Source organism: Emys orbicularis, chromosome 6 (genome assembly GCF_028017835.1).
Source record: "Emys orbicularis isolate rEmyOrb1 chromosome 6, rEmyOrb1.hap1, whole genome shotgun sequence".
NCBI classification, from domain to species: Eukaryota; Metazoa; Chordata; order Testudines; family Emydidae; genus Emys; species Emys orbicularis.
In genome coordinates, this window is record NC_088688.1 from 50,656,225 (window position 1) to 50,683,288 (window position 27,064).

At 40.4% G+C, this 27,064-nt stretch overlaps 1 protein-coding gene across 1 annotated transcript in view; it reads left to right on the forward strand.

The window, feature by feature from the left end:
• The window catches only part of MSH3 (mutS homolog 3), a 214,980-nt gene that overhangs the window by 660 nt on the left and 187,256 nt on the right, over nt 1-27,064 (forward strand). The window contains exons 2-8 of the mRNA XM_065406009.1: nt 6,561-6,684; nt 10,570-10,793; nt 12,263-12,478; nt 15,605-15,721; nt 16,540-16,657; nt 19,343-19,488; nt 20,810-20,976. Of these exons, the coding sequence (XP_065262081.1) occupies nt 6,561-6,684; nt 10,570-10,793; nt 12,263-12,478; nt 15,605-15,721; nt 16,540-16,657; nt 19,343-19,488; nt 20,810-20,976 (1,112 nt within the window). The remainder of the gene's footprint in view (nt 1-6,560; nt 6,685-10,569; nt 10,794-12,262; nt 12,479-15,604; nt 15,722-16,539; nt 16,658-19,342; nt 19,489-20,809; nt 20,977-27,064) is intronic.

Below are 27,064 nucleotides of genomic sequence, written 5' to 3' on the forward strand. Positions count from 1 at the left end.
AATCGTACAGCTGTACTGATGTAGCAGTGCTGCTAGCGCAGGTGCTCTATGCTGATAGGAGAGAGCTCTCCTGTTGGTATAATTACTCCACTTCCTTGAGTGGCAGTTGGTATGTCAGTGGGAGAGCTTCTCCCGCCAACATAGCACTGTCCACAATGATGACTAGGCCAGTGTAAGTTACGTTGCTCAGGGGGGTGGCTTTTCCACACCAAAGTAAGCCCTTAGTTGATGGGTGAGTGCTCGCCTGTCAGCTTAATAACTCCTGCTTCTGTGAGAGGTGGTAGCTATGTCGGTGGTAGAAGCTCTCCTGTGGACAAGCACTGTCTATACTGGTGTTTAGGTCAGTATAATTTATGTTGCTCAGGGGGGTGGATTATTCATAACCATGAGCGACATAAGTTATACTGAAGTAATTTGTAATGTAGACATAGCCTGAATTAAACTTCATTGTGAACTCATCACATACAATATTTACTTGGTAAGCGCAAAGCAGGCAAAACTTTGTTCCTTCTGTGTATATGATTAGGATAGAGAGAGTAGTAACATCTCACTCTCTTCTCCCTAATTCAAATCTAGATAATGTAAGGTTTGAGAGAGAAAACTCAAAATAGCCAGGAAATGCAGTTAAGCAGAAAGTCTACATTTATTTCCATTTGCTTGTGCGCTGAGATATTGCAGACACACATAACACTGAAGTGTAAGATGAACTCAAGCTTCTAGGAAACCCATGTCATTTGTTTGCTTATATTTAGTTTTTATAAAGCTGAAAACTGAAAGGAACTAAATTTAAAATCAACTTTTCCAAATTATGCAAATCTCTCAGCCTAGGCACAATATCTTTTTTACCAAGCTCTGTATCATGGTGATTAATGATAATTTAAAAAATCAATTAAGAAAAAATATTTGCCCTGATTTAGTGGGTGTTCAGGATTTGATAAGGTTGCTTTAAGTTTATTTTCTGAGAGTTGTCCTATGTAAAACTCAAGATTCTTTGAAGTGGTTACTGCATATTCCCACTCCGTGGGTTGCACCCCCCTATCCAGTTCCTCTAAGCTTTGGAAGCTTTTTGGAAAGCAATGCTTTTATGGGCCCACACAAGTACTATCTTTGCAGCAGCTGATATTTGCAGCTGAGTTTATAAAAGAACTGTGTGACCCCAAGTGCCTAATTTTTTTCCCCTTTCCAGAGTCAGGTGAGCATATAAGGACCTTTGTGTCTGGAGTGATTTTAGAGTCTTTAAAAAAAAAAAAATTCCCAAATTTTATTAACTGTATTATAGATAGTAAGTGTTAAGTAGTTTGCTCAACTGCACAACTATGTTTCTATTCTTGACCCACTGTCCTGGAACATTTCTGGTCATTGTTGATCAGACCTCTAAAGACACAGGTAAGAAAGGCAGATTTAAGTGATGAGCATTTTGCCCTTCCATGTATTTGGAGGCAGGAATTATTGTTTTTCCCTTCCCGTTCCTCTGTTTGCTGCTCATTTTGGAGGACCTTTGTATTGTAAACTTGCATCAACAAACAGCACTGATTCAGTGCCTTCCTTAATGAGGAGACCTTTCAAACTCAGTATCTGGAAATAACATCTGAAGAGCTGTCTATTCCTGTGAAGGGACAGAGCAGGCTGCTTTCAGCTTAAAGGCAAATCAGGAATGACCCTGACACCCAACTCAGTGCCAGATAGAGTGGGGTCAGTGGCTTACTGGCAATGACAATTGAGACTTGTGGTTCTGGAACTTTACTAATAGCGAGGGAGGTTTAGGATTTTAAGAAACCACCAGAGCAGGTCCTTTATCATTGTTGGAAAGAAAGTTAGTGTAAATTGATGTTGCTCAAGCATTACTCTTGGGAGACTTCTGAGCCTAAAAATTCTGCACATAATATTGCAAAATTCTGCATATTTTATTTTTCAAAATAACACAATAGAATCATGGCAGTTTCAATTGTTTTGCTCATTTATTTCAAAATACCTGTCCACAGGAATGTCTGTAACAATACAGACAACAAAAGAAGATTCAGAAAATGTTTTCTGACAAATAGATTCCTTACTAGGCATATTAATACATTACTTTGAGTATCAGAGGCGTAGCCGTGTTAGTCTGGATCTGTAAAAAGCAACAAAGAGTCCTGTGGCACCTTAGACTAACAGACGTATTGGAGCATAAGCTTTCGTGGGTGAATACCCGCTTCGTCAGATGCATTATTATTACTTTGAGTAATAATTTATTTAAATTACAGTACAGACACTCAGCCCCCCCTGCTCCCCCATCCCCATGTGTCCTTGTACCCCTGCCCCAGTCTGTACCTCCCACTAGCCCTTCTGAACCCCAGTCTGATTCCCCAGCAGCCCCATGTGCCCCGCTCTGTCCCCTTCTCCCCCGTGCCTCCTAACATGTTGCGTTCCTCACAGCACCCTCCTCCTCCCTATTGGCTACTGACTGCTATGGCTGCCCTCTGTTCTGGTGCAACAGCAGCCCCTGGTGGGTAAAAGGCGTAACTGCAGCACTTCTTCAGCAAAATATATCTTCTGCAGAGAAAAAAACAATCTGCGGGAGTCATGAATTCTGCATGTGCACAGTGGTGCAGAATTCCCTCAGGAATAAAGCATGGGTCTGACATATTTGTATGCAGATATATCTCTGTCTCTCTCTCTCAGGAGCCTTCATTTCTTCCAATATCATCAGACCTTCTCTCTCAAGTCTTGTCTTCTAATCTAGAATCACTTTACCTTGCAGCATGGAGTATGATGTGGCATACTCTATAGATGTCTAGGAGATTTCTGCTGCAGTCTAGAAAAACATTTATACTACTCATCAGGGGGAAAAGTTTTCTTTGTGGGCAGTTGGTGTTCCATGCCCATATAATGTATTTTAGAGTCTTCATTGTTTTTTAGTCTTTGAGCTTCCTTATCTGTCAGAGTGTTTTCAATGTTATCTCAACATATCTGCCAGTCAGCTTTTCTACTCTTTTTAGTCTCCTCACCCTCAAAAGATTCTTGAAAGGTGTGGTTATCAGCTTCCTAGCAACCAGACATCTTGTTCTACAATGAACATCAATCTGCTGCTGCCATGATGATATACTCACCTTTTGAGCCTTTTTGTCACTAAAGATAGGATTTTTTTTTAAATCAGAGTTACATCTGTGAGAAGAGTGAGTGAGTTGCACGTTTTAATAGGTGGTCCTTCTTTAACTTTGTTTTGAAGAGACAAAATTGTCTTGTGTTCTCATCCCAAATTTAAATAAAAAATAATATCCAAGTTCAGACCACTAACCTTATGGTTAATTCCTCCTTGGGGAATCTAATCTAAAGAGGGCTTTTTATTTAGATAATTCTAAGAGATTTAGAAGGCTGTGTAAAGGGAATGCTATTTCTACTTCTGTTTAAGTGGATTAGGCTGTCCCATTTAGACATGTTATGCATTAGCTAAGGTGTCCGAGTGAGTTCAGAGAGCCTCAGGGACTGTCAGGGCTAAGACAACATTTATGCCTCCATAATGTTTCCACCGTAAAAAATGTGCAGGGCTGCTATCTTGTGTTGTGTACACATTTACATGACTATACTCTCTTTACATGACATCTAGAACTGATGTTTACTTTGGGAAGGCAGTTTTACAATCTTTTTAATTAGATCCCCATAACCCATTTTAGCGCTGTGTTGTTTGCTAGATTCCCACAGAGTTCTGCTCAATGAAGAAACAGTGTTACAGTATTTTGAAAGTGTTGCTTCTGCTATCAGCCTACTGTCCCCTTTCCTTGGATTTCCTTGCTTGTAGGACTGAAATTTAGCAAGTAGAAGTAAGGCAACTGAGGCCACATGGCCATGATATAACCTTTGCCTAGAACAATTCAGAAGATGGTGCTCATGCAGCCTCACTGGGCAATACTTTTTAGAAAATTCTAGAAGCTTAGCTCTGTAGGGAGGTAAGGGGCACATCCCATACAGACAATGCTTTCAGAGAGTCATAGATATCATGGCAAGTAACTTTTTTTATAGCAGACTTTGAACTGGGTGCAGGATTAGATTAAGTTTTGACTTCCTCAGTGACATACCATCTGTTTTAAACTGTCGTGTAAAATGTTACTACTCTTGGAAGTGCCAAAAGAGACCCTCATACATGCTTTTATACGTATGTGGAACTGTAGAATGAAGTATGCACATGTGTTGTATATTACAAGAAATAGTCAAATATAAAGAAATAACAGAAACCGGTATACACATACAGTCTTTATCAGTCAGAATATTTTATGGATGAAGATGTTATAATATTCTGATCAATTTACTGACCATAGAAAGTTAAAGCTAATCGTTTTGTCTGATTACATCGTTTAAGAATCAGCAGTCAAAAATACTTTTTAAAGGAAAAAAACGCAGAAATCATACTAAAATAGACCATGGTAGTAAGACTTTTAAAAGTTTCAGATCTGTCTTCATATATTAGGCAAGTTCTCAAAGTCAAGTCTCCACCAACAAAAAAAAAATGTTACTCATATTTGAAACATATATTAATATGAGTACATAGGAAAAATCTCATTGGTATGAGTAGCAACAAATAGTTAAAATCCTTTTTGATAAATTAACATTGAAATATGTATTCATCACACTTTCTATGTACAAAGTGATATGGATACAGAAAAGATAATTTTGTAAGTGGATTAGTTATGGATGGAAGATGCTGGATGGATAGTCCTGGTAACTAAAATCTTCTCTCTCTTGCCGGCAGATGCAACATTACCCAAACCAATATCCCTCAATCCTGTTCAGTTTACATGCACTATTAATTCTTGTCCTCTCTGCCAAAGAGCAAATAAACATACCACTTGTGCGGAGGTTCATAATGTGGATGTCTATTCACTGTGAGCTTTACCTTTTTATCTGCTTGTAAAGTGTTAAGATCACCTATGGCACTATGAGGCCTCAGTGGCCTAAATTTGTCACCAATGAGCTCCCTGTAAGCCTGAGGGTGTCTGTGCAGAGCTCATTGCAGGGTGAAGGCCCAAGTCATTTCAGGTAGGGCAGTGAAAAGTTTTCTAATGGTAATGTTGGTCACAAAGGGTCAGAACCTAGTCCCATTAAAGTCAAAGGATGTTGCACCAGTTACTCTATTGGGATAAGGATTTTGTCTAACATGTAGACATAGTCGAGCCAGTGACCTGGAGACTGGAGCTATGTTGCAATAATACCTTGTTCTGTCTACTGTCTGTAGAATACACTAGTTACTCCTTGAGGAATTCTGTGCCAAAAAATTAAAATTTCTGCAACAAAATTAAAAAATTCTGTGCCCAATACTTTCAAATTCTGCATATTTTTTGTTGTTGAAATAACACAATGTAATCACACCAGTTTCAATTATTTTTGGTCATTATTTCATAATACCTGTCAGCAAATATGTCTGTAACAATAAAGACAACAAAAAAAGATTCAGGAAATGTTTTTTGACAAATAGATTCCTTACTAGGCATATTAATACAGAACTCTGAGTAATAATTCATTTAAACTACAATACAGAACCGTATTTCCTGCACCCTGCAGAAGCAGTGCAAAAGCTTGGGGGAGTCAGGGGTAACGGAGGAGCTGAGGGAGATGGAAGTAATTGCTGGGAAGGAGCCTGGGAGTGAACTTGGAGGGTTGTTGGGTATGGGTAGGAAAACTATGGAACAGTTTTTTTGGGGAGAGGGGGCAGGGAGGGATAGTTAGGGAGCTTCCCCCATGCAGACCCTGGCTGACCCTTAGCCTCTCCCATTCAGTCAGGTACATCTGCTCCTGTCCTCATGTGCTCCTCCACCCCCACTCAGACACCCCTGTCCCCCCACCCCCAGGTGTCCTTGTACCCCCTGTCCACATGTGTCCCACTCAGACACCCACTCCCCCATCCCCATGTGGGTCTGCACTCCCTCCCCTGTTCCTATGTGTCTCTGTGATCTCACTCAGCCATCCCCCTTCTCCCATGTGGCCCTGCACCTCCCTTCCCCCTGTGGCTCTGCACCTCCACTCCCATTCAGCCTCTGCCCCAATCTGTCTTCCCCCACAAGCCCATATGAACCCATCTGTGACCCCTTAGCCCCTGTCTCCTGATCTGGCCCGACAGGCACTGTGAAGAAGGCAGTTTTTTTCTCTTCCATAGCTGGCCAGGAGCTACTGCTCTGTTCTAGCACCACAGCACCCTCTGGTGGGCAAAAGGCAGAACTGCAGCAACTTTCTGACCAGCTTTTTTCTGCGCAAAAAATTAAAATTATGTGCGGCTCATTCATTATGTGCACATGCAGTGGCACAGAATTCCCCCAAGATTAACTAATTTTTTTATTTGTTTTGAAGAAATCTAGCCAATTATAAAAACCATTGTATACATACATATACAGTTAGTTAATATGTAAATTGTTATGTATGTAAATGTTAATAGTAAAATAGCAAAGAATTCTAAGTGTTATATAGAAAATTAAATTGGTGTTTTTACTTTATTGTGCAGAGATAAAGTTTGTTCTTTGGGTGTCTATTTTTCATTCTTCCAGCATATGACAAGGGAAGAAAATAAACTAACTTTTAAAAAATTAATGTTTTAGACTTCTAAGTCTGGCAGAAATAAGAGAAGAGCTGTTGAAAACAATGAACCTAGTAAAAAGAGGACAAAACCAGTACAAACTAATAGAAAAGAAGGCCATGATGCAGTGAAGATTCTTGACGTTGGTGAGTTCTTTGTAAACAAAAACTTGCAGGCACTGAAACTGAGTAAAAGTTATTAATTGTCAAAAGTTAAAATTACATTGGCATATAGTTTAGGACAGGGGTCTCAAACACGCGGCCCGCGGGGTGATTTTCTGCGGCCCGTGAGCCCCTCGCAGCCCCCCCACCCTCCCCCAGTGTTTACCAGAGCGGCTCCGGCCGGACGTGCACCGGGAGCAGGGCATGCTCCCTGCCTGCCTGCCCTGCCCTGCGCAGCTCCGGGAAGAGGCTGGAACGTGGGGAAGGGGGGGCGGAGGGGCTGTGTGTGGCTGTTGCTTCGGGCAGCGCCCCCAGCAGCTCCAATTGGCCGGGAACGGGGAACCGCGGCCAATGGGAGCTGCTGGCGGCGGTGCCTCAAGCAACAGAAACACACAGCCCCTCCGCCCCCCCCTTCCCTACGTTCCAGCATCTTGCGGGGGCAGGGCAGACAGGCAGGCAGGCAGGGAGCCTGCCCTGCCCCCGGTACGTGCCGGGCCAGATCCTGCCCCCCAAGCCCCTCCTGCAGCTGAACCCCCTGCACCCCGACCCCCTGCTGCACCCTGCACCCCGACCCCCTGCCGCACCCTGCACCCCGACCCCCTGCCTCACCCCGCACCCCTCCTGCATCCTCTTGCACCCCAACCCCCTGCCGCACCCTGCACCCTGACCCCTTGCTGTACCCCTCACCCCTCCTGCACCCCACACCTCAACTCCCTGCCCTGAGCCCCCACCACACCCCACACCCCTCCTGCTCCCCCTCGGGGCAGGGAGGGCGCAGAGTTGGGGTGGGGATTTCAGGGAAGGGGTTGGAATGGGGGCAGGAAAGGGGTAGGAAGAGGCGGGGCAGGGGCGGGACCTCATGGAAGGGGTGGAGCGGGGGCGGGGCCGAGGGCGGCAGGGAGGGAGGTGTCAGTAATGCGGCCCTCGGGCCAATGTACTAGTCCTCATGTGGCCCTCATGGTCATTTGAGTTTGAGACCCCTGGTTTAGGAACTGGCATTTGAATTCAGTGTATATATTTAAGTGCCATTAGTTGTTGAGAAATCATAGCTGCTAATTATGTTGAAACTAATTTAAGAAAAAAGTTGTGTTCTCTTTCTGCACCAAGCGTTTAACTAACAAATTAATGTTGGTAGAAAAACAAGGCAGTTTCATTAACGCCATTAAAGATTTTGAGGAAAGAATCCTTTTCAAAATAGAAAGGGACTGTATTGATGTGGAACAACACTTTTATAGAGCTTGAAAGTACATCAGAAATAAGAGTGAAAAAATGTCGAGACGTACTATCAACTTGAAATATACTGTGTTTAAAAAATAAGTAGCTAAAGTAGTTTCAGATGGTACTCTGGCCTCAGATCCCCTACTGATTTTGTAGCTTTGCAGTTACTTTGCTCTATTAAAAATAAAATAAAAGCATTTTTTTGCCTTCGGTGTGAGATACACACAAACGGGAAGCTAAGGCCCAGATCCAAAAAGGTATTTAGGCACCCAAACCCTAGATTTAGGCACTTTTACAATCCACAAAACCCCCACTCAGCTGCCACCTAATCCTATAGCTGCCTAAACTCAGTCGGCGCCTACATTTTTGCTGTAAAAGTTCCCTAGATGCCTACGTTTCTGCTTGTGGGCTTGTGCACTGCTGCCCCCTCTAGGCAATGTGAATGTGATTCTCATACCAGGGGAGGATAGATATTCCTGCAGAGCATGGTCCAGTAGGTGTGCTCTGAGTATGTGTACTTGACTGGGCCCCATTCAAAAATCCAGATGGAGGAGGAGCATTCCAGATAACCAGGGGTGAAAGTAACTTAAAGGACTTACCAGTATGCCGGAGTCCTGAGCAGGGGGTGTGGCCTCAACCGGAAGAGGCAGGGCCTTTAATTCAAGATTTAAAGGCCCAGGGGCTCCGGCTACTGCTACTGCAGTGGAGCTCCGGGCCCTTTAAATCGCCGACAGAGCCCTGCCGCCACTACCCTGGGGCTCCGGCAGTGGGTCTCAGGCAGCACTTTAAAGGGCCCGGGGCTCCCTGTAGCAGCCGGAGCCCCTGGCCCTTTAAACTGCCAGCCTGGGGAAGCCGTGGTCCGGCACGGCGTACTGGCTTTTACCGGTACACCGTACTGGCTTACTTTCACCTCTGCATATAACTTAGCCCACTGGTTAGAGCACTCGGATACAATTCCTTTCTCTGTCTGATGGGGAGAGAGGATTTGAACAGGCATCTCCCACCTCTCAGGAGGATTCCCTAACCGCTGTGCTATAGGAGACTCCCGTCAGAGTATTCTTCAGTCTCTCCTGTTGCAGCTGTTCCTCTTTCAATAAGTGTGTGACTGAGAATGGTTCTGTAGCCTTGTGGTTAGGGCATTCATGTGGGAGGTGGGAGATCCAGTCCCTCGGCTCCAAAGACTATTGTCTCCTGGCAGCCTGGACACCCCCCTTTCTTTGGCATCTCCCTTAGGTGGCTCCCCACCTAGTATGTTGGCTTTTGTAGATCTCTTTCTTAGGTGCCTGTCTCTCCCCATTCATTGTATAAGGAGGCTAGGCACCTAGCTCAGGCTTTGTGATCCTTTTGTTGTTCCACTGATTTTCTAGATGCCTGAATGTTAGTCTCTTTGTGGACCTGGACCTCCCGGATTATACAGGGGAAATAGTGAAGCTGATTATACACAAAGTTCTGTTGCATTCACAAAATAAGCAAACTGGACATTTTTTTCTCTCTAATGTCTTTCAAGACATTATCTAAGGCCTGGTTGACACTAAAAAGTTAAGTCGACCCAGCTACATCATTCAGGGGTGTGAAAAAGCCACATTCCTGTGTGCTGTAGTTAAGCCAGCCCAATCCCTGTTGTAGACAGCGCTAAGCCAGTGGAAAAATTCTTCTGTTGACCTAGCTACAGCCTCTCTGGGAGGTGGATTACCTACGCTGATGTGCTACAGCAGCACTAAGGCTATTTCCGCACTTAAAACGCTACTTAAAACGCTATAGTGGCACAAATGCAGCTATGCTGCTGTAGCACTTCATTGTAGATACTCACTACAGCTGCAGGAGGGGTTCTCCTGTCACTGTAGTTAATCCACCTTCCAGAGAGGCAAGTAACTAGGTTGATGGAAGATCTCTTCCATTGACCTAGAGCTGTCCATACTGGGGTTAGGTTGGCATAGCTACATCTCTCACAAGTATAGATTTTTTTACACCCCTGAAAGACATAGCTATGCCCATGTAAGCTTTTAGTGTAGACCAGCCCTCAGGTAGGTGTTAATTGTAGCAAGAGTAGATTAAAAATAGTCAGAAGTGTGATTTTTAAGTTGACCCTGTTTCTTTATGTAGCTATGTAAATATTAGTTGTTTTAGACTGATTATGGTTTAATGTTAATGTGAATGTAATCTTTACTACAGTTACACAAATAGTTACTCTGTTTTATTATTCTAGTTATTTAGATGAATATTTATGCTAGATTAATGAGGTTGGGTAAGATACTGAGTGCCGCCTTCTTTTGTAATGCAGCACACTGCCTGGTACCTTTTAATTGCCCACTCCAGACCCTTTGCGCAGAACAATCTACTCCAGACCCTTTACACAGAACAATCTACTCCCAGTTGTCCACTTCATTTCAAGTGACTGCCTGCAACATGCATTACTCCTTTTGCTTAACCACCTGTCCCAATTTATATTTAGCACAGACACTATCCATCCTTCCCCAGACCTGAAGAAGAGCTCTGTGTAGCTCAAAAGCTTTTATCTTCCACCAACAGAAGTTGGTCCCATAAAAGATATTATCTATCTTGTCTTTCTCATCTTTGATGTCAATCTCATTGAAATCTTAGTTGCAAGGTAATTTGCTAATACATTTTCCTTGTGTATTTTTACTAATGAAGAAGAGCCTAAGAAATGTGCCAGGCCCTGCATATGTGTGAAAACATTAAACAAACTGAGAGAATTCTGCAGTGATTCAAAGCACCCATGTAACAGAGTCCAGGTGGATACTTTACGAGGGAGTCAATCTGTGCACTTGGAAAAATGTCCGACTTTTGTGGAAAGAACCCTGGAAATAAATAGTGCTCTTCATTCTCAGGACACAGGTTCTCAGATCAGTGAGAAGGTATGCAGTGCTTCTGTTCCAGGAATCATTGAATTATAGTGCAGTTTGGAGTGCTTTTTATGTTTAAAATACAGGCTTTGTTATTGGGTTTTTCTTAAGTTCAGTGTGACAGAATGCAACATGAAATTATGCAGTACTGTACCAATGATAGAATCTGACATTGTAACATTTTACTGAACTCTTAACACAGTAAGCAAAACAGCGCTTGATAGTCTTCAGTGACATTCTTAAACAGTGCAACTGAAGTTTTAATAAAAAGAATGAGGAGTACTTGTGGCACCTTAGAGACTTTCAAATTTAGTTCTTTTTGCTGATACAGACTAACACGGTTACCACTCTGAAGTTTTAATGAAATGTGTTTTAAATAAGAAATATTTAAAGATTAGAATATAGAAAATGGTGGTAATAGCCGGTACTTTGGATGTTGGTGAGATTATTCGCATTCACATACACATCCTTTCCAATGTGACTTCCAACTGAGTTCTTGTTCAGTTCAGGTGTTATTGCAAGAATTCTCATAATTTTCTCACATAGAAACTAGTACAAAATTATTACTGGAATGTAACGTATCCCAGCGGGATTCAAGGTTGTTATAATACTCTATAATGTTCCCCAATGGGGAAGATGTGGTTAGACCAGAACATATTTTGGAGATAGGCTTATATTGAAAAAACTTCGGAATGATATCTGCACAGTAACCAAATAGTTGAATATAGTGTCCCTGTGCTCTCAAAACAGGCTATAATAGGAGTACTTGCTAAGTATTTGAGCCCTGATCCTGCAATCTGATTGAAGTAGGAGAACCTTGTATCAGCCTGGTCCCTCGTTGATTTCCATTGGGCTCCATATGGGCACAAGAATCTCTTGCGTGGATCAGATTGTGGGATTGGGGATTTAGAGGCCAAGGCACATAACGGCTTGTTTGATGTGCTGCTTTTCATGGATTGGCTGGTTATTGTTCAGCAGAGGAGAGCTTTTCTTCCAGCACTTCTGTATTATCTTCCATACTTATTTTGCCCAGTTTATTATCAGTTAGCTTGCATTTTTGGTTGAAGGAAAGATACCAAATTTGATAAGATTTGACACTTATATTTTGATTACATGGACAACTGATGGAAGAAGAAGAGGTCAATTGAAGACCTCTTGGAAGGTGATTGTGTGGAGTGGGATTGAGTGTGTGCAGTCGTGATCAGTCACAGAACTTTTCTTTATTCCCTTTCTATCCTTTGTTTTCCTTTCATGATCTCTGTTCTCAGTTTATTGGGCTATTGTTTATGCATATATATTGCACTAGCTGACAGTAGGTACAGAATTGTTATTTTAACCTGAAATAATGCTTCAATATATTCAGCACAGTTGTATGACAGCCAGTTCTGGATGCTGGAACTGTATGTTTTTAAAAGTGTAATTTAAGTATTCAGTAATTGAGTGTTCCTCCATAATTATTGTAATACCTCTTTTGTTCACAGGAACAGTCATGCTTTAGTCTTAATCAATTTTCAGCATCATGTAAGAGTTTTGAAAGCTCTCAAAATATTTCTAATACAAACCTCCTCAATAAAAGAACCAAAAGCATATACACTCCACTAGAACTCCAGTTCATAGAAATGAAAGAACAGTATAAAGATGCTATTTTGTGCGTGGAATGTGGATATAAGTATAGATTCTTTGGAGAAGATGCAGAGGTAAGTAACTTTTACCAAGAGCACTTACTGTTGCTCACCTTATATTACTTTGTTACATTGTGTGTAGGGCCACTGTCATTGATAACCTCAATTTAAAAAACTTTTTCTAACACTTGTAATCAAGATTCAAAAGATCTGCCCTCTTTAAATCTAAAGGTGTCCATTACAAATTGTCTTTGTACCACATAAAAGGTACATCAATATTTACGGTATTCCCTATTTGAAGTATTGACAAATTAGCAAATATTAGATACTACAATAACATTACCTTGTTTACCAAAGTTAAACTGAAGAAATTAAGGGTGAACTGTATTATGGCATAGAACTAATGATCAGAATAAAAATATTTAGCTTGACAGTAACCTGATGATTTCTTCTGAAAAATGCAATGTCCAAGTGCCCTAATTGCATATATTTGTGCAAATAGCGACTACCCTCATTAATAGAGGGCTATATAGAAATTAATAGGGGATGTTTGACACAATTGGGTATGAAATTGTATCTGGTGCTTTATCTGCACAACTGTAATCTATATGAACAGGTAAAAATTTCAAAGGAACGTGGCTTACATGTCTGCAAACTACAAAATGGCCAATAAACATCCTTTCTCTCATCTCTCTGGCTTCAAGATTAGGCTTGATAAGTTTATGGAGGGAATGGTTTGATGGGATAATGTGATTTTAGTCAAATAGGCATTAACGGGCCATCGCGGGTAAAATGAGGGTCCGGCTGTAGAATCTTGCCTGTATGCTCGGGGTTCTGCTGATCGCCATATTTGGGGTCGGGAAGGAATTTTCCTCCAGGGTAGATTGGCAGAGGCCCTGGAGGTTTTTCGCCTTCCTCCGCAGCATAGGGCAGGGGTCGTAGGCTGGAAGATTCTGTTGTGGGTGAGTCAGCTTTTGTGGCCTGCATCATGCGGGAGGTCAGACTAGATGACCATATTGGTCCCTTCTGACCTTAAAGTCTATGAGTCTATGAGTCTATGAGTCTCTAAATCATTAATACTGATTTAGCCTTTGTTCTGAGCTATTTCCATATATAATTAGGAGCAAAGGGAAAATTACTTTTGCTTAGCCATTGGAGGCTTCATTTTTCCAGTTGTCTTTGTTCTGGGTATTTGGTCTGTCAATTTGCTAGCAGATTTACTGTCCTGAAGCTCATTCAGGTTCGTTAAAACCCATCTGCTTGTCCAGAACACAGAGCTGGCATCTGGAAAGAAAAATGTCTGAGTCGTTGTGTAATGTCATGTTTCTAGCAGCTGTTGTGATTTTATTCATGTGAGGGTGCTTGGATGCTACTGTAGAAATGCAGTTTCAAGGGTTAGATCAGGGGTCGGCAACGTTTGGCATGCGGCTCGCCAGGGTAAGCACCCTGGGGGGCCGGGCCAGTTTATTTACCTGCTGACGCAGCAGGTTCGGCCGATCGCGGCCCCCACTGGCCGCGGTTCGCCGTCCTGGGCCAATGGGGGTGGCGGGAAGCCACGGCCAGCACATCCCTCGCCTGCGCCGCTTCTCGCCGCCCCCATTGGCCCGGGACGGCGAACCGCGGCGAGTGGGGGCCGCGATCGGCCGAACCTGCTGCGTCAGCAGGTAAATAAACTGGCCCGGCCCGCCAGGGTGCTTACCCTGGCGAGCCGCGTGCCAAACGTTGCCGATCCCTGGGCTAGATAGTTATTTAGGCTTATCAAGGTAACATAACTTACACTGCCTTCTTATACTGGACTTCAATGGGAACTCTTTGGCCCTTGGTATTCATTCAAGCTATCAGTTGCAGGGTGGATTGATTTAAGTCAGTGGTTTCAATCACTGATTTAAAACATATTTTTAAGCAGGAAACCTTGATTTAAATTAACAATTTTAATCTTGTTTTGCTTCTGTACTTTTTAGTTACCTTTGTAAAGAAAGGTTCATTCTCATTGGTTGGTAACCATTTAAACAGGTTGATTTGCAACTAATTATAGCCAACTAAATTTGGTACTTCCTTTTGTTAACCAGAATGGATACACTATATCAGCACATATTTATTTAAGCAGTTATATAACTTAACATACATTTATTCAGATTCTAATTTTTTATTTTTTTTTATTATGTAAAAAAATGGTGAATGATGCATTTCTTCTTTACTAGATGATTAATTTTTTGGTTGTGTTTTGAGTCAAGCACTCTGTAGAAATTAAAATTCATTTAAAGTGCACTAGTATTTTCAAATTGTTTTTATTAGTTCAATAAAACTCCCTTAATGTACTGGATACATTTAAAAAAAAGTTTAGTGGAGTTTATCAAAACATGTTTTGCATTTAAAGCTAACTGATTTATTAAACAAAGGAAGTATTATCTGTATTTAGTAAATTGAACTATTCTTTCAAGACTAGTAGATCTCATCCTTTCAAACCTAGCTTTTGTTATTCAATGATTATAAGAAGAAAACAAGCTTTCCTGCTTTTTTCAACTTCTGATTGTTTTTTTGACTTGGAATGAATTGGTCATTTAACTGAACTAGTTAAATAAGAGTGAAGAAAATATTCCTTCTGCACCTGCAGAAGATGCCGCTGCTGTCAAAAACTCATTTAGCACTTCAGCTAACTCTGGTTCCAGGTGCTTAGCCAGTGACTTTCATCAGTTCAGTGGTTTGATGATCTTTAAAACTTCAGCAGCAAATAGGTACCGCTTCTTATTTTTTGTATTTAATTTAAATTATTTTAATAGATTATAGTAATTTTAGGTCTTGAATGTAGCCTGTTGTATTTTCAATTTTAATTTTAAATGGGTTTATTTTAAAACAGAAAATGTATTTAATTTAAATAAAAAAAACCCAGTTTAAATCAAAATAATTTGATTTTTTTAAAAAGAATAATAGATTGTTATCCATCCTGATAAGTTGACAAGTAAAGCCTGTGGGAGTGGAGTCCTTTGTTCTGGTTAGGATGCTGAGACTGTGAACTCTTGCTTCATGCTTAGCATTCCACAACACACTGCCATAGCTTTGGTTAATAGCTGATTTCCAGTATTGTTTTTTGACAAGTTTGTATTCACACAACTCTATCATAGTTATCAAGGAAGCTAGACAGGGAATGTGAAGTAAGAGTGACCTGAATTGTTGACTGATTATTTTTTTCATACTTTGCAGATTGCAGCGAAGGAGCTAAACATTTACTGTCATCAGGATCACAATTTTATGACTGCTAGTATACCGACTCACAGACTATTTGTTCATGTACGGCGACTTGTAGCAAAAGGATATAAGGTCATTTTTGGATTTAATTAGATATTGTTAAAACCAAAATAGTCTCATTCCTTACCGAAAGAATTTGTTGATGTCGTATGGATGTTGTCTCACTTTTTTGAAAGATACAAAATATGAAACCTTTTAATATTTTACTGGAAAAACACATGACAAACTCCCTTTCATTCAATGCTTTCTATATGCAATGTCTTGGAATTTTTATGATTTTTAGTTATGTTGATTTAGGCCTCCTCTGTTGATCTCACAATATTTCAGGGTCCATTTAACTTTTCTGGAAGCAGTTCTGCCTGTCAATGAGTGATAGAAAGTAGGACAGAAAGCACTTTCTCCATCTCTCTCTCTCTCTCTCTCTCTCTCTCCTTTCTGTTTTCCTCTCTTTTTTTTCTTCCCAACCCATATTTTCCTCTCTTCTTTCCCATTGTTGTTAATCTCTCTGTTGCTAATCTCTTTCCCTTCCTTTCCCCTTCATGCTCATGTGAGTCTTTTTTGTACCTCTTATCGCCTGATGTTCTGTGAACTTTACTATCTACAGTGAAATAATTGTTGCAGCAGGTGATAGGTGGTCAACCTCTAAGCTAGGTTGTGTCAGTATAGAACGTGGGTCAGTAAGGGCAAGAGGAGAAAGGAAGTTGCAGGTAAGCTGCAATTCTGTCATACTTGATAGGCTGAATTAGTAGGGCTGGTTCTAGCCCTTCTCCACTCACAAGCACATTATGGTTTAATATTTGGATCTCTTAAATTAAATTTTTGTTGTTGTTTAAAGTTGGTTATCCTTTTTTCATTCATCAGTTAACATTTTCTATTTGTGTATATTATAGGTGGGAGTTGTAAAACAAATGGAAACTGCAGCACTGAAGGCTGCTGGAGAAAATAAAAGCTCTCTATTTACTCGAAAACTGACTGCTCTCTATACCAAATCTACACTTATTGGAGAAGATATCTTTTTTATGTGTTAATTATTTTGCTTTTATACTAACCTTCATTGTGCTCTGTGTTATGCAGTGTTCAGTATGAGTTGTGTGTGTTTGAGATTTCTTGCCATAGTCCTTCAGTATAAGAGAGCATGTTCCTGTTAAGTAATGGGAGTGGGTGGGAAGTGCTGACTGTTTTTTTCCCTCTGTGTTGGGAATGTTCTGGCTGTATTGCACCTGTTGTCACTTCTGTATTTACAGCAGAAATTATTCAATAGGACTGGGAAATAGAGGATGGTGAAATGTTAAAACTGTCAATATTTGTGCGTTTCAGATGTTTTGCAATAGCATTGGAATCTATTGCGGGATTGCATTATTGGAACACTTTTTGAAAATGACAGTGCATCCAGTTCCAGTAGTTTAAAAAAAAAAATCAACCTCTGGAAATCAGCATCAGGAATTTTGTTGCTAGAAATGAGACTTCGAGAATCAAGGGCTTCCTCACCTTAACCTTTAATATTTTTGGGTATGCAGTAAACACGAGAGCAAAATTTTCTGTTCGCATAGCCCAGGGGGGAATTACTTATATGACAAAATAAAAATAAAAAAGTCAAATTGTAAATACCTTATACTGGTGCATATTTAGTGGCTAACACTTAATATAAAAGGAAATCTATGGCAGCAGCAAATAAGGTTTCTGATCGGTTTGCTGTTCTGTTAAGACAAGGCTAATGATACTCAAAAGTAGGCTGTGGACTTCATCCAGATTTCATGAAATCTCTCAGGTTTTTAAGTGTGTTGCAATATAACAGAGATTACATTGTCCCCACAGTTCGTTTTTTTTCAAATGAGAAAATGGACTGCTAGGGTTTATGCTGTGCCTTTGGCGATGTCCTGACCAGCTTTTTGACCAGTTGGTAGGTGTAGCATTAGTAATTCTTAATTAGAGGTCTTGAAAGGGGGAAGGATTAAGAGTCTGGAGTCAGCACTTGGATTTAAGTATGTTTAGAGGTGGATACAATTAAAACAAACACAAGTGGGTCCTATGGCCTAATAATGAAAGAGGGGAGAAGTACTATTGACACTGTAACAACAGTGTTTCATACAAAATGCGGTGAGCCTGAATCTAAAGCCAATGGGCTATGAAAAATCTAACATTGGTTAGCCTGCCCTTAATTCTTGTAACTGAAATAGGCTATCAAAATGAATTAAAAATGGCTTTTGACTAGCTCAGCTATTTCTTTCTACCTTTTACTTTGTCCATTTCTTTGTTTTTTGTGACCATCCCCAGCCAGCACCCACAGGTTCTTTTAAATTTTTCACACTAAGTAGTTATTAGGTACTTAATGCTAAATAAGAAAATTGACTTGACTTGAACTCACTAAATCAGGATGAGCTAGCCCTATACAATGTAAGATGTGTGGTCTCATCCACTTCCCTCTTCTTGTGACTAAACCCATTGTCCTATCTACTTCCTGCTAGCTTTATAAAACCACTCTTCAGGTTTGGTGCACTTGCCCTCTTTGTGAGGTCCTGTGTGCCAGGAGGGAGACAAGAGACAAAAGAAAACACATCTTCTATTTATTTCTTGATTAGGTCATCCTAAAACTGCAGTTAGGGAAAGGGGTACTAGAAGTTAAAACCCACAAATCAGGGAAGCAACTTGCTGCGCAATTGTTTAATGGAGCAAGGGCATTATAATAAAATACTATTGTTGGTGTTTTTTTGCCGGAGACACCAGTGTGACTCTAGTTACTCTTGAAATGTGTTGGAAGGCTCAGGTAAAAGCCAGTGGAGTGAGGAACAACACTGAATGACTAACACCGTGTGTGGTTTGAATGGAATAAATAAATGCAGGTGATCTTTTGCTCTCCACTGCTACTGCTAGGACACTAGTGGTCTCCATTGCAGACTTGCTACTACATCAGGTCCTAGCTTCCTGGCCTGTGATGCTCATCAGCAAATTTTGCTCTTTATTGTCAATTGCACAAGTTTTACAAGCTGGCTAGTAGGCTACTTAGTCAAAGGGTACGTCTACACTTACTTCCTGGTTCGGCGGCAGGCAATCGATCTTCTGGGATCGATTTATTGCGTCTTGTCTAGACGCGATAAATCGATCCCGGATCGATCCCGGAAGTGCTCGCCGTCGACGCCGGTACTCCAGCTCGGCGAGAGGAGTACGCGGCATCAACGGGGGAGCCTGCCTGCCGCGTCTGGACCCGCGGTAAGTTCGGACTAAGGTACTTCGAATTCAGCTACGTTATTAACGTAGCTGAATTTGCGTACCTTAGTCCGAAGTGGGGGGTTAGTGTGGACCAGGCCAGAGTGCTACTTACTGAGCGGGGATAGCACAAAGACAGTAGGGAATTTAGTATCTGCAACAGCCTGCTATTGTTTGAATGGAAGACTGCAGACGTAGTATAAAGACTGGTGTTTTGTTGAGATGATGATATGTATGCATAAACTGTGGGGCTTTGTCAGGGGGCATGGGCCTAAGGTCACCACTGAATTTGATTTTGGTGCTGTCAGGGATTTGAAATTGACCATTATCACAGCACCTGAGTCAGTTTTATGTAGGAAGGAGGCTGTCCTCTGTCAAGTTGGTGTTTGTGCTGGGTAATATGTTTATCCCAGAAAAAAAATTGTTTTCAACAACCATGGCTGGTTTTATCCATGTGAACTATTTGTTGTTTTTTTTAATATTTATCAAATGTGAACCCCTTGCTGAAGCTAGATGATCCTGTAGATGTTGAAGAAATAACAGCTGATGTCTCCGATAACTATCTTCTTTGTATCTGTGAAAATAAAGAAAGCTTAAGAGACAAGAAGAAAGGGGATGTTGTCATAGGCATAATGGTAAGTTGTCTTCCTTGAGGAATCTGAGTTTGTGGTTAGGGCTTATTTTGTGATTTATCTCTGTGTTTTAAAATTCCTTTGTGATTGTCTCCCCTGACAGTAATGGTGTTTATAAGACATAATGCAAAGTTTTTAATGAATGGTATTTATATCTTTCAATTCAGTTGTGAATTGAATGAGACATTTAATATAAAAAATAATCAGAAACACTTGAGTTGATAGCCTGATTTATATATCAGGTATACAAGGCATAGCACTTTTGCTCATGCATAATTGCTTGAAAACAGTGTTTTATACAAATACAAAAAAAAATACATTAGAGTTAAAATATGTTTTGTAAATTATGTTTAAAATGTTATCCCTCGTAAGGGTTCAAAACGCGTACACTTGTTGCTGACTGCGCCTGTTTCCTCAGTAAATTGTTCTTCCTTCACAGAAATTAGGAATGAGAGATTCACAGTCTTCTTAGACTTTAACTTCTGATTTTCCTTGGAGATTCTGAAATGAGAACTATATAACTGGGAAAATAGTGACTTAAATGAGAACTGACACTCTGTCTACTGATAGTTCATTCATTCATTTTATTTACATGTTTTTTTATTGTACTTATCATTGTGATATCTGACCACCCCACTGTGTATCTGTCCCAGTTATAAGTGGTGGTGTACCGTGTCAGTCTGAAGATATTAGAGAGAGATTCGCTCAAAAGCTTGTCTCTCTCACCAACAGAAGTTGGACCAATAAAAGATATTACCTCAACCACCTTGTCCCTCCTCAGTTGTAAAAGCACATTTTAGAAAGACATCTCATTTTTAGGGAGAATCCTGTCTAAATTCCATAGATTTTCAATTAGGTGGATTTGCATTGCCCCTTAATAGTGGCAATGACATGTAAAATGAACCAATGCTATTAAAACTTCTTAACATATTTTAAGACATCATTATCATCCTGTTTAGTCTAACATTTGGGCTTTCAAAATTGTTAGGATAGGATCTATGTTCTCTACATTTGAAATATGTACTTACTTTTAATTTTCCAATGTCACCAAGAAATTGTGGGACTGGTGGAGTCATTGTTTTTGTGTAGCACACCATTAAGTGTGTGCGAAATTTCCTTGCTGATTTTTTTAAAACCTTAACGGTTGACTAACCAAAACTAGTCTCTGAGCTTTACATGTGCCTGCTGGCAGATACTCAAAAATTGTTGTGCACACTCAGAAGCAAGCAAAAGTGACTCATTTTGGATTCTGCTGCCCTAGCAAAATACGATGTTTGTCAATGGCAGGGTGAACACTCTGTTTATATATTTTTGTATGTGACAGGCAGTCCAACCCACTACAGGGGAAGTAGTTTTTGACAGTTTTCAGGACTCCTCATCTCGCTTAGAATTAGAGAGTCGAGTTTTGCGCCTGCAGCCAGTTGAACTACTGCTTCCATCAGACTTGTCGGATCAATCTGAGAGGCTCATCAGCAATATAACCTCTGTAAGGTATGTCGTTACATTATGTTGCAACTTTGGATTTGGAAGCCAGCAGTGATGCATAGTTTTCTAAAGTAAGACCTTCTTTGAAACTTTCACAGTTCACTGTTTGCATAAATATCCCCTTAACTGACATGATCTATCTGTCTAATATAAGTAGTTCTAATGTGCCCATCACTGTGGTATCTGAATGTGATGTTGAGCTGCTTGTGTATCTTATACCTTTAAGTTCTCTGAATGATTTGAGGCTTTTCCCCCTCTATAGCACTCTTTGTTAATTAGACATGGAGAATTAAATGCCTGTTGGAAAGTTTTTGTACTTCCTATCCTATAAGACTCTCTTAAAACTGGTGGGACAGAAGTATTATGGCGATTCCATCATTTACATTTCAACATTTCCCTTATATTTTTAATGACAGATGCTTCAAAAGAAGGCTGGAGGCTCCTTTTCAATGGCAAATTTATTGTGGTATTCAGTCTGGGATAAAAATAGACTATAAAGCTGTAGCTGGATAGCATAGCCATGGGACCATAGGACAAGAGCACGCCATCTTTCTAAATGTGGCTTGTGAGCTTGCAAAGTCCTGCTGACACTCCTTATGGTTGCCATTTTTTTCTGAGAATGTAGTGTTAATTTTTTAATGGTTAAAAAAAAGTATACAAATGTTCAAGGAACTGTTTTCTTAGCTTTTAAAGAAGCCATAGAGATTTTCTTCTTTCACAGAGGGAGTCAAAGATGATGCTGGAATTTGGCAGGTCCCATGAGTTCCCGAACTTCATCCTGCAGGACTGCCACGCTTTTCAACTGATAGATTTGTAGCGGCAGCTTTCCTGTATTTATACAGGAATTAAAGGAACAGGAATATATGAATTTGAAATGTAGCTCTGCTTTTCTAGATTTAAACATTATTGGTTGTGTGCAATCTGCATTTCCAGACAAGACAAAAATTCTATGACAGATGCCTAATTATGGGAAAGAGATGTATATTAATATTTGAACAAATTAGCCAACTTGTAGAGGTTTGGAATTGCTGGCAGCTGGGAACAAGAAGACTTGTTTTTTGTCCAAATGGAAAAATAGATTAGCGGATGCTTTGACGAACAGGATTTTTTTTCTTGAAAACAATATCCTGATTGATAGACTTCTCTTCAAAAGGGTTTATTGACAGTTTTTAGCAATTTACACAGTGCCAGTTTGTAAAAAGATAGATTTCCTGTTCTAGGGAAAATACCTTCGGTTTAAAATAATGCAGCTGCTAGTTTTGTTAGTAACGTTTTAAGCTTTTATTTCATATGTTGGATAGCAAATTCCTAAATTGCCTGAATGTTGACACAGTTATTGAGGTAAGATGCAAGCTCAGGAGAATTCCTCAGAATTAAGGAGGAGACTCTACATTTTGCTGATCTTCAGGTTTTTTCCAGATGTTTCAACATTAGATTTGAAATGTTAAGATTTTCATTTTGTTATACTTTTATTTCAGATAGTTATATTAGGATCTTACTTATATGCATAATCTGGCAAAAAAGGTGTCCTAAACATTATTTATCAGGCAGCTAAAATGAACAGTTTTGTGTCTCTTTAGGAGTTGTCTCAGTTGTATAAGAGAAAGTGATACTTCATGTTACCTGCAAAAATTTCATCCTTGTTATGTGTTAAGCAGCCAGCATATCCAATAATATTTACCACAGTTACAAAGTGCATCTGGTTAGATGATATTTGGTTAGAGATATGACAGACTTCTGATAGTCCTTTGTACTAGTCAGATACGAATTGGACAAAATGCTGTTTCCCCTCCTGCTTGGAAACATTTATGTCGCATTAGATAGATCTAATATACACCTCAACCCCGATATAACGTGACCCGATATAACATGAATTTGGATATAACGCTGTAAAGCAGTGCTCCGAGGGGGCGGGGCTGTGCACTCCGGCGGATCAAAGCAAGTTCGATATAACGCGGTTTCACCTATAATGCGGTAAGATTTTTTGGCTCCCGAGAACAGCGTTATATTGGGGTAGAGGTGTATATATATTTGACTCAGCCCTGTTGACTGAGTCAAATTTGTCTGCAGTTTTAGGGTTTTTTTTATTTAAAAAAAAAAAAAAGGGGGTGATTGCCTGTTCATTGCCCATGCCGACAAAAGGTATAATATAGCTCCTCAGCATGGGTGGAGTTGCAGATATTCCAACATATTACCATTAACACAGGATTTCCTTTACAGTGGTGATGCCTTTGGAGAAACACTACTCTAGCACTGTGACTACACACCTGATTTTGGAGTCTTGTATTACAAACTTGCAATTGGCATGTCCAATGCCAGGGTTAGCTAATTAGAAAATGTGGTGGAAGGCAGCTTTAAATGTACTTTACAATAAAAAATAGAATAAAATGCCATAAATACCTCAAGTTGGATTTTCTGGCCAAACCACATGTAATTCAGTACTTACATTTTTCTTGAATATGCTGGACTTGCACTTGATTATTTAGTCAGAGACTTTCCGAAGTTAATTTATGGTGGAGCTGTCAAATACACAGTTGAGATTGATTGTGTCCTGTTGCCCATGTATACAGCTAGTATGGAAAAAGATACTGTAAGTAATGGACAAGGTTGTAGGCAGAACAATATCACTGGCTCTTTTTAAAATTGTGTAAAATCCATGATATTCAGCCAAGAAATGACTTCTGTCAGAAATACAGTGCAGAAAGGATGAAATTCACATGCTCTGTTCCTGCACAAAGCCAAAATAAACAGACTTTGTGTGTAGAACTCTATGGGAGCTGGGGGATGAAATCCACCTCCAAATTGCAGGCAGGACATAGGAGAAGTGTAGCAGCTGTTTGAAGTCTTAGGCTGAAATAAAGGCCTCAGTTCTTCACATCTCTCAGGTGGTGATTTATGGACGCTGGGTTTACATAACTGTGTGCTTGATGTCCACAGCTTGGCCCACCCTCAAACCTCACTGATGCACTGACTATGTAGAACTGGCTCAGATCCCAGCTTTGCCTTTGAGAGTATGAAAGAGGATCTCAGACATCTATTCTTTGATTTTCTTGGACAATGGAAATAAATAGTTAGTTTTAGGGTGGATTGATTTAAATCAATGATTTTAATCATAAAAATGTAGGGACTTCGAGAGGTCATCTAATCCATCCCTCTGTGCTGAGGCAGGACCAATTACACCCAGCCCATTCCTGACAGGTATCTTTCCACCTGTTCTTAAAAACCTCCAACAATGGGGATTCTACAACCTCCCTTGGTAAAGTACTCTAGCGCTTAACTATCCTTCTAATTAGAATTTTTTCCCTAATATCTAACCTACATTTTTCTTGCTGCAGATTAAGCTGTTATTACTACTTCTGCTACCTTCAGTGGACAGGGAGAACAATTGATCACATTCTCTTTACAATATCTCTTATATATTTGAAGACTACCAGGTCCCCTCTCAGTTGTCTTTTTTTCAAGTCATGCCTAATTTTTTTAACCTTTCCTAATTGGTCATGTTTTCTAAACCTTTTATCATTTTGTTGCTCTTCTCTGGACTCCAATTTGTCCACATCTTTCTTAAAGTTTAGCAGCAAAAACTGGACACAGTACCCCAGCTGAGACCTCACCAGTGTCAAGAAGTATGGAACAGTTACCTCTCATGTCTTACATATGACAGTCCTCTTAATACATCCCAGAATGATATTAGCCTTTTTGGCAACTGCATCACATTATTGGCTCATGTTGAATTTGTGATCCATTATAATTGCCAGATCGTTGTCTGCAGTATTACCCCCTAGACAGTTATGTCCCTGTTTTCTATTTGGGCATTTGATTTTTCCTCCTTAAGTGTAGTACTTTGCACTTATCTTTATTGAATTTAATTTTGTTGATTTCAGATCAATTCTTCAGTTTGTCAAGGTCATTTTGAATTCGAATCCTGTCCTCCAAAGTGCTAGCAACCCTCACAGCTTGGTGTCATATGCATATTTCAGGGGTTGCCAAATTTACTGATGTGCCCAGCCACGTACAACAATCTTCAGAAGTTTGAGAGCTGGGGCGCGCCTGCCGGGAGTTGGGGCTTCAGCACCTCAGGAGGTGCCTGCTCTGGCTCAGGGTTTCAACCCTGCTCCTGCTGAAGCCCCGAGCCCTGGCAGGCACATCCTGTGGGGCTGAAGCCCCAAGACCCCCCTCCTTGCTGGGCAGAAGCCCCTACCCCACGACCCCGCTGCAAGGCAGAGGTCCTGAGCTCCCGCACCCCGTCCCCAGTCTGGTAGGTGGAAATGTGGGAAACGTGGGAGGCTTCGAGAGCCGCACTTTAACTATAAAAGAGCCGCAACTGGCTCACGAGCCAGTTTGGCAACCCTTGGCATATTTTATAAACACGCCCTCCACTCCCTTATCCAAATCATTAATGAAAATATTGATTAGTAGTGGACACAAGACAAACTCTTGTAGGACCCCACTAGATATGTCTTCCCAGTTTGACAACGAACTATTGATAATTACTCGTTGACTCTAGTTTTTTATCCAATTTTGCACCCACCTTATGGTAATTTCATCTGGATCACATTTACCTACTTTGCTTACGAGAATGTTATAGGAATGCCATATTACTTTTCCAACAGATGTCTGCATAGTTAAAGTCCCCCATTACTACCAGGTCTTGTGTTTTGGATATTTATTTGTTCTAGAAATGCCTCATCTATCTCCACCTCCTGATTTGGTGGTCCATGGTAGACCCCTAACATGATGTTGCCCCTGTTTTTTCCCCTTTTATCTTCACCCAGAGACTTTCCACTGGTCTGCCTCTCTCATCCTTCTGAACCTCAGAACAAATTTATATATTCTTGATATTTTTCCCTTTCCTACCCTTCCTGAATAAGCTATATCCCACTATATCAATATTCCAGTCATGGGATTTGTTTCACCAAATCTCTATGATGCCAATTATGTCATAATTTTGCTGTGTACCAAGCCTTCCAGTTCTTCCTGTTCATTCCCCATACTCCTTGCATTTGTTGTATAGAAATCTAAGATGTTGAGCAGATTCCTCCTATGATCCTACTGTAATTTTTCCATCTACTCTCTCTCCCCCCCCCCCCCCCAACGTCCAGTCCTCTTGTCAAGGTAACTTTAAAAAAAAAAAAAATACTTACCAAGAAGCTCTTCATGTTGTTTGTCAGGTGGAATCCATCTCTTTCCAGCAGTTCCTGTTCATGGAACAGCCATCGCATAGTTGAGAAAGTAAGGGTAGCAGTACCCCACGCCCCCTACATTAACCTTGTGACCCTCCCAACCCCCCAACTCCTTTTTGGGTCAGGATCCTTACAATTATAACACCGTGAAATTTCAGATTTAAATAGCTGAAATCATGAAATTTATTATTTTAAAAATCCTATGACTGTGAAATTGACCAAAATGGACCATGAATTTGGTAGGCCCCTACTTATATGGAAGCCACTCCATACCTTTGATCATCTTTGTTGCCCTTCTCTGAACCTTTTCCAGTTCCACTATATGGATTTATATAGTGGCATTATGATTTTCAGTCTTATTTTCTATTCCTTTCCTAATAGTTCAGGGATAATTGTATGGGTCTGACTAGCTTCAGGCTTCCTGCCCTTAAAGGCCACCCTATTACACCCACAAATTTTATCACAGTTGAATTTACTGCAAGGAAATGCTCAACAAAGACATAATCTGCTGTACAGAAAGGTACTTGTTTCTTTAAGGTTCGTTTGTCAAAAAACAAATGAACAATCTACTGAAAATCCTTACTAGAGTCCTAGATTGGCCTACAACCAGCAAGAAGCACTACTGCTTGAACACTGATGCTTCATGGTTGTAACAGAAGCATTTCCACAAATCAGTTTAAATCACTGTTAGTCCATTTAAATCAGAAAATGAAACTCCCTTTAAACTGGCTAGTCTGTTTTCATTTTCTAAGCTAAATGAAGTACAAAAGATAAACAGAAAAATATTGATTATATTACATTTTAAAAATTCTTTGTTTTACTCTAAGGCATTATTAATAATTACGTTAAAAATCTACATTAAAAGCATGTTAAGGTTGTAAAGTCAAGCACTCAAAAGTTAAGAAATGGCATGC